Source organism: Primulina huaijiensis, chromosome 16 (assembly GCF_012295235.1).
Source record: "Primulina huaijiensis isolate GDHJ02 chromosome 16, ASM1229523v2, whole genome shotgun sequence".
In the NCBI taxonomy this organism is placed as follows: Eukaryota; Viridiplantae; Streptophyta; class Magnoliopsida; order Lamiales; family Gesneriaceae; genus Primulina; species Primulina huaijiensis.
The window spans coordinates 876,883-885,764 of record NC_133321.1 but is presented as its reverse complement, the minus strand read 5'-3'; the positions used below and the strand labels follow the sequence as shown (position 1 = coordinate 885,764).

At 34.1% G+C, this 8,882-nt stretch overlaps 1 protein-coding gene across 1 annotated transcript; it reads left to right on the top strand.

Annotated features, from left to right (window-relative positions):
* The first annotated feature begins 946 nt into the window (after positions 1 to 946).
* On the top strand, positions 947 to 2,753 carry LOC140960853 (uncharacterized). The gene has a single exon (XM_073419158.1). The coding sequence runs from the start codon at positions 1,477 to 1,479 to the stop codon at positions 2,383 to 2,385; it is 909 nt and encodes a 302-aa protein (XP_073275259.1). The 5' UTR covers positions 947 to 1,476; the 3' UTR covers positions 2,386 to 2,753.
* The last annotated feature ends 6,129 nt before the right edge of the window (positions 2,754 to 8,882 follow it).

The window sequence follows — 8,882 nt, the reverse complement described above, 5'->3', positions numbered from 1 at the left end:
TGGTCCAACTTCAAAAATATTGTATGATTTTTGTTCGAATTTTCAGGTCTTGACAATCTTAATACATACCTTTTATATTAACTATTAAATTCGAGAAAATGTTTTTATATTTTAAGTCTTATTATTAAATATTTTTTGAGTAGGTCTCTTGTGAGACGGTATCACGAATCTTTATCTGTGATACGGGTCAACCCTACCGGTATTCACAGTAATACCCTTAGCATAAAAAGTAATACTTTTTCATGGATGACCCAAATAAGAGACCTATCTCACAAAATACGACTTGTGAGACCGTCTCACATAAGTTTTTGCCATCTTTTTTAACTCGTTAGATCAAATGATAATTAGTATAATAATTTCTCATTTGATAGTGCTCCACAGTATACTCTAGTCCATACATACATGTAATTTGTAAATGGATTTGTTTCGTTTGAATAAATAAATATAAATTTTTTTCAAAATAGAAATAATTTTAAATTTCTGACACTATATTTCGATACGTAGATTTAGTGCATCGAAATATTTGCTCTAAATTTGTTACATGTGAAAATGTTATTTAATAAAAACAAACATTTCATGTGTGAGGATTATCCGGTTCTGATATAAAGAAAGGATCCAAAATCTGAGACGCGGAACCAAATTTGATTATCAAGAAGAAATGGATTTCGTGTAAAAAAACTTGTAATTTTCCACAATTTTTATCTAACTTTTTGTTAGTCACAGAACGATGTATAATATAGTAATCATAGATTGACATAAATACTAAAACCGTGATTCGTGAATATTAAGGAATCTTTACTGTTTTTATTTTCCCTTTTCGGGTTTTCATCTGTACATGAAGATTGGCAGCCATTTTCAAAATTTTCTTTTATTGGATTCCTTTTTTTTTATTATTTTATAATATTCTGAATAACTAAGGAAGGCTGTCATAGAATCACAGTGCTTTATCATTTGACCGTCATTTTCTTTACGATTTAACAGTTAAAGTTGAAAATTAAAACTCATCGCCGTGGATATGGTCTTCTGTTGGAATAAATACAAATTGTTACTGATATATCACAGTGATTCTAGTCCTCTGCTTTTTTTTTTTTCTTCTATTTTTATTTTTCACCCGCAAAAATTGCCTCCAATCTTGAGCTTCACTTGTCCTCACCCTCAGAAGACAGCTGATTTCTTGGCATTTTAAATTCAATGGCCAGTCCTGATTCAAATCCAAGACCTTTCTCTTGTTCTTTCTGATAAAGTTCATTTTCACAATTTTTTTTTTAAAAAAATGGATACTTCCACCTGTGAGATTTGATAATGAAGCTGGTTTGGACATGGGTTCTTCATTTCAACTTCCATTGATTCATTTTTGGTAAGTTTTTCATTGTACTTTCCGATCTATCTGGCTGAACCTGGCTTAAAATTGAAAAGGGTGGTTAAAGATCAGATTTTTGCAAACACATCTTGGATTTTCTGGAATGATCACTGAAGATGAGGGATTTCCCTTCTTGCTTTGGGGAAAATGGAGTTCAAGTTGCTGATGCTTCTTGCTCAAGTGTTGGCGCGAGTCAAGTCTGTCAGAATTCTGTTACCTCTGTTTATAAATGTATATTGTTTGCTAAAACTTGTTTAATCAGCATTGTGTGGGCCAAAAACTTGATGGGTCAATGTCTTAGTGTTGAAATAGGTGATGTATCAAATAATTTCATATGTAAGGTAGATGTGAGATCTTCTCTGTTCTCCAAGAAGAAAGGGTCCAAGTCTTTTGAAGTGAACTCGAGTAAGATTGAAGTGTTTTGGGATCTTTCTCTGGCAAAATTTGGATCTGGGCTTGAGCCATTAGAGGGATATTATGTTGCAGTTGTGTGTAAAGGAGAGATGGTACTGGTTATTGGGGATCTGAAGAAGGAGGCCTTCCAGAAAACCGGGACGGCAAAATTTTCCCTCTCTAGTGCAATTTTCATTTCTAAGAGAGAGCACATTTATGGGAAGAGGGTTTTCGGTACCAAGGCACAATTTTGTGATAATGGCCAGATTCATGACCTGAGAATTGAATGTGACACGAATTTGAGCGATGATCCGTTCCTTCTGGTTCGTGTTGATGCAAAAACCGTGATGCAGATCCAGCATCTTAAGTGGAAATTCAGAGGGAATGACACGATCTTGGTTGATGGGCTACCGGTTGAAGTGTTTTGGGATGTCCATAATTGGTTTTTTGGGCAGAGTTTAGGAAATGCTGTGTTCATGTTTCAAACTAGTTCATCTGCCGAGAAGTTGTGGACTAGCCCCTCGATTTCGGATTCGTCTATGTTTTCTTGGAGCTGCTCAGAGAGTTTCAGGGAATCTAAATCATCAGGTCTTGGTTTTTCTTTGTTTTTGTATGCTTGGAAGAATGAATAGAGATTGATTTTTGATTCCTCGATCGATAACTAACAATATGTCTTGCTAAACGTTACTATTCTCGAAAGCTTTGGTTGAGTTTTGTTAATGGAGATGATGTACTTTTCATATAGAACTTCCTTGTTGAGATATAGGATGCCGATGTTTGCTCCCTTAGACACTATTCACCACTTCATTTCTTGCATAAAGAAATAGAGCATGAGACATAACTTTTGAATTGAAATCTATCCTTTGGTTTTGGTCAAGATTTAATCTTTGGTCCCCTCATTATTATCATTTCTTAGGTGTAGTGATTGAGTGATTGTGTTACTCAAGAAAGTATTTTTCTGCACGAAGATAGAAGAAATATGGAAGATTTATCGATTATATCTGGATATGTATGCGCCTTAGTGCTTAAGAGTATAGAAATTTGCTTACAAAATACTTTTAGTTTCTACCTTTAATTTCAGTCAAGAAGTATGTGTTCTCCATTTTACAAATTTTGAACAAATTTCTTGCTGTGAATCTGATGTTTTGTAGCAGGGATAATGTATTTCTCGTCCATTTTCGAGTGACAACTCCCTTAAATAGGTAAAAAAATGACTTGTTATCTGCTTCTGTTTGGCTTCGAACGCAAGTTGAATAAATGCTTTGTTATAGGCTGGGAAAAATTTCGATGAGTGGCCAACACTATAAATGTTAAGAGACGATCACCTATCTTCAAATAGGAAAATTAAGTTTACATTTATCTATTACACTATCACAATTATAAATATACGACTTTCATTTGTGAGTAAGGGTGGTATATCGTACCGTATCGAAAATCTTATACCATATACCGTACCGAAAATTACGGTATAAGAAAATTCATACCGATATCGTACCGAAAATTAACTAGCATACCGATTATACCGAAATTGTACATTATACTGAGATTTCGGTACGGTACCGGTATATATCGTTTTATACCGAAAAAAACCTTACATTTTAAAATTTTTATAAATTTATTGTTTTAAAATATTATATATTTTAAAATTTTTGTATATTTTTTCGGTATTCCGGTATATACCGAAATTTTCAAATTGCATACCGTTATCATACCGAAAAATTTGTTATTGTTACCGTACCGTACCGAAACCTTCGGTATACCGAAAATTCGGTAAATTCGGAATTTTTTCGGTACGATAATCTCGGTATACCGAAAATTCGGTATTTTTTCTCACCCCTGTTTGTGAGCTTATTAGTTTGCCATTTTGTATGTTTTACAATTTGTCATGCTCACAAGGTTTTTTAAGTCATTTCCATGTTAGTTTAATAGTCTATTTCTATTTCTATTATAGAATTTGTGCGCTTGTTATTTTACTCTTTTATTTGTTTTACGATTTATCATGTTCACGAGAATCTTGAAGTCATTTTCTATGTTAGTTTAATAGGGTTATTAAATAGTGTACTTAACTCAATCAAACTAATTATTATTTTATTTTTTACTTTTAAATTAAATTTAATTAATTAAATTTATATATTGTAGTCAAATTCATGAAAAATCCCTACCATAGTGTTATATATTAAAAAATTGTTAATATTACTAACATCAAGGTAATAATGGAAAGACGAAAGGGGATGAGTGGGTCATTTACTTTTAAGTTAATTTCAATTACTTTAATTTATACGTTGCTGTAAAATTTATGAAAAATCCCTACCATAATGTTATACATTAAAAAATTGTTAATATTACTAACAATAAGGTAATAATGGAAAGATAGAGGAAGATGAGTCGATCATTTGTGAGCTTACTGTTGTACTTTTTTGTTTGTTTTACAATTTGTCATGTTCATTAGGTTCTTTAAGTCATTTTCTATGTTAATTTAATAGGATCATTAATATGTTATCTATCTATTACTATTTTATTATATTATTATTATTCATTAAATAGTGTACTTAACTCAATCAAAATAATTATTATTTTAGTTTTACTTTTAAATTTTAATTACTTAAATTCATACATTGTCGTCAAATTCATGGAAATCAATGCCATAATATTATACATTAAAATTTTTTTACTATTACTAACATCAAGGTAATAATAGGAAGACAAGNAATTGCATACCGTTATCATACCGAAAAATTTGTTATTGTTACCGTACCGTACCGAAACCTTCGGTATACCGAAAATTCGGTAAATTCGGAATTTTTTCGGTACGATAATCTCGGTATACCGAAAATTCGGTATTTTTTCTCACCCCTGTTTGTGAGCTTATTAGTTTGCCATTTTGTANGTCAAATTTTGATACATATTGCTAAATAAATATTACAAAATAATATGCTCACTTTGATCATTTTGTGTTCTTGCAATGGGGAGGAGTTTTTTACCCTTGCATGAAAATGCTTTATTGTTATACATTATTTGTATTGATCATGTTATTTTTGGATTGTTTATCTGATTTGTTTGTTTATCGAAAGAAAATATAAAACAAAATCACACATCTCACAAAAATGATTATTTTTCAAGTTCTTATTCTTGTAATATTTTTTTTAATTCTTAAACATATAATGCATGTTTTTTGTTTTCTTTACTTAGTATGAAGTGAATTATAAAATATTAAAAATGCTGCAATGTTTCTTGGTTTCTGCCTTATGCAATATCCAGATATAATATTTTTTCTTTATTGGAGCATCTGTATTTCCAAGCTTCTGTATATAAATCAATATTCAAAATTTTTACAACATTATTTATATTCTCTATAAGTCCTCTCGTGAACGACAGACATGGATAAATTGTTAAAAGATACAACATCCAGTAGATTTTTGGCATGCGATTTTGTTCTAATTCAATGATTATGTATGATTCTAAATTTTAATTATGTCCCAAGTTATGGTATGCTTTGTTATAAATTTTGTCAGCGGTCTAAAATTTTTCTTTGGTTTAATAAAAATTGTGTGACTATGTAACATATTTCTAAGGCTATTTTTCATAAAGTTTTTCTTGATGATTTTGAGGCACCAATTTTTCCTTCGTGATGTTGTCCAAAATACATGAAAAAAACAGGACAGAAAGATATGCAGTAAACCAAACAAGCGTGTTGTTTACAATATGACTAATGTATAAAACCAGCAAATCAGTATCATGAAGAAAACAGTAGTATAATGCTTAATTAAATCAAACCGAGGCCTGTAGCTTGTACAGTTTTCTTAAAACAGATTCGCCCCTTCCGGTATGTGCTCCGAGGATTCAACGAACTTCTGTTTCCCAGGATACAACGGGCAAACCAACAGAGTTGCAGCACAAAGCACTTTGCTAACGAACAAAAGCAGTACCTGAACTTTATCAGTGAACGGAGCAGAAGCAGAACAAGCAGAAGCAGTACTGCAACGGAAGAAGCAGAAGCAGTACTGCAGCGGAACAAGCAGAAGCAGTGTAGCAGAACAAACAGTAGTATTGTAGCAGAACAAGCAGAAGTACTGTAACAGAAGGACTGTAGCAGAACAAGCAGAAGTACTGTAGCAAAACGCTGAAGCAGTAGGAGAAAGTGGATTTTTCGGTTGTTTTTTCTTTTTTTTTTTGGCCTTGGCACATCTCCTATTTATACATGCCTATACAAGCCATACGAAAGGCCAAAGGTTGCCATAAAGATAGCATACGAAGCACCAAAAGTTGCGCATACGAAGCATCAACATCCAAGCCATGCGAAAGGTCTCAAGGGCATGTGAAGGGTCTCAAAAAAAAAAAAAAAAAGTTGGCATAGACTAGCTGGGAGATTTTTTGCCTTGATCGGTCCGACATTCGACGCACCCAGGTCGCGCTCGTACGCTTGCACACAAGTCTGCAAATCATGAACATTCACAGTTTCATAATAAAAATGGACTAGGGATAACCCCCACAGTTATTCTTCAAATTAGTGTGATTAGGTTGTCCCATTGAACTTAGTTCTTGGGATCTCCAGTCAGCGTAGGTTGCGTTTTCCTTTACACCAATTTATTCTATAGGTTTTAGCCCCATTCCCCTTGACGATTTCACAACTAACTTTCTGTTTAAACCCTTGGTTAGCGGATCCGCTATATTATCTTTGGACTTTACATAGTCAACAGAGATAACTCCAGTTGAGAGTAGTTGTCTAATGGTATTGTGTCTACGACATATATGCCTAGACTTACCATTGTACATTTTATTTTGTGCCCTTCCAATTGCAGATTGGTTATCACAATGTATGCATATAGCCGGCACTGGTTTTTCCCATCCTGGAACATCTTCTAAGAAGTGACGCAGCCATTCAGCCTCTTCAGCACACTTGTCAAGAGCTATAAACTCATATTCCATTGTGGATCTGGCTATTACAGTTTGTTTAGAAGATTTCCACGTAATTGCTGCACCTCTTAAAGTGAATATAAATCCACTTGTAGATTTTGAGTCTTTCATATCAGATATCCAATTTGCATCACTGTATCCTTCAATAACAGCAGAATATCTGGTATAGTGCATCCCATGATCCCGAGTGTACCTTAAGTATCTTAGCAATCTGGTAATTGATTTCCAGTGTTCAACATCGNAGTTGGCATAGACTAGCTGGGAGATTTTTTGCCTTGATCGGTCCGACATTCGACGCACCCAGGTCGTGCTCGTACGCTTGCACACAAGTCAGCAAATCGGGCTCATGATTTGCACCCCCCNTGACTGGTATCTATCGGGGTTCTAGCCAATGCAGAGTTATCATTATTGAATTTCTCAAGTATTTAATGTGACTGGCTTCGGACTAGTCCTTCTGATGTTCTATGGATTTTAATTCCAAGAATTACATCGGCTAAGANACATTTCCATTCACTTACATGGAAAAGCCCATAAACCTCAACCCATTTAATCCAACAATCCCCCACATGAATGGAAATTGGAAGTTATACGAAAGGATTCCACTGATAAAGTTCAACAGTTGAGACTTGCATAGGATAGGTAGGAGTTACCCTTTGAACCTTCCTTTGTGAAAGCATATTAATTCACTGGTTGATAGTAGACGTGATGTCTTTGAACTGTACATCCGTTTGTGTGAATTGTGATATACTTCACACAAGACTTTCCCTGATACTATTAAGTTCTCATGATTGTGTTCGTTTTGGCTATGAACACACGCCTGGTTCTGCAAGAGGGTCTAGAATTGAGCCCTGCAATTCCTTTGAAGCGGCCTCACTTCTCTCTCACATAAGTGATTCTATTTTGCTTCATATCAGAATCATTAAAAGCCGTAAGCTTATCCTCAACATTCACTGTTTTATAATAGGAATGGACTAGGGATAACCCCCACAGTGATTCTTCAAATTAGTGTGATTAGGTTGTCCCATAGCGTAGGTTGGGTTTTCCTTCACACCAATTTATTCTATAGGTTTTAGCCCCATTCCCANTTCCATCTGATTTCATTTTCCTTTTGAAAACCCATTTACAGCCTAGTGGTTTGCTTCCTGGAGGAAGATTTACTAATTCTCACGTATGGTTTTGTAAAATGGATTCCATTTCGGAATTGATAGCCTCTTTCCATAGAGATATCTCAGATGAACTCATTGCTTCCTTGAAGCTTTGAGGTTCACTTTCCATCATGAAAGTGATAAAATCCGGACCAAAAGATTTCTCAGTANTTCTAAGAAGTGACGCAGCCATTCAGCCTCTTTAGCACACTTGTCAAGAGCTATAAACTCATATTCCATTGTGGATCTGGCTATTACAGTTTGTTTAGAAGATTTTCACGCAATTGCTGCACCTCCTAAAGTGAATACAAATCCACTTGTAGATTTTGAGTCTTTCATATCATATATCCAATTTGCATCACTGTATCCTTCAATGACAGCAGAATATCTGGTATAGTGCAGCTCATGATCCCGAGTGTACCTTAAGTATCTTAGCAATCTGGTAATTGATTTCCAGTGTTCAACACCGGCATTACTTNCGCAAGTATTGGTAGGAAGGACTTCTACCTTTTCATAACTCATATGGACTTTTATCTTGCTTCTTTCGGGGTAATTTGCTGTTAGAACAGCTTCTCCCCATATGTTATGTGGTAAACCAGAACTTAATAACAACGCATTCATCATTTCTTTCAAGGTCCGATTCTTTCTCTCTGCAATACCATTTTGCTGAGGAGAATAAGGTGCAGTTCTTTCGTGTTTGATATTGTGTTGAGCACAAAAATCAGCAAATGGTGATTCATATTCACCTCCACGATCACTTCTTAGCACCTTAATTTTTTTGTTAAATTGGTTTTCAAATTCACTCTTATATTAGACAAATTTGTCAATAGATTCATCCTTATTTTTGAGGAGATACACATAACAAAATTTTGTGCTATCGTCAACAAAAGTAATGAAGTATTTATTTCCACCACGAGGTTGCACACTTTTTAGATCACATATATCACTGTGAATTAGATCAAATGGTTCATTATTTATTTCAATAGTTCGAAAAGATGATCTTGTTAGTTTTGCTTCAACACAAGTTTCACATTTGTGTTGTTTATCAATTTGGAATGCAGGAATGCTTT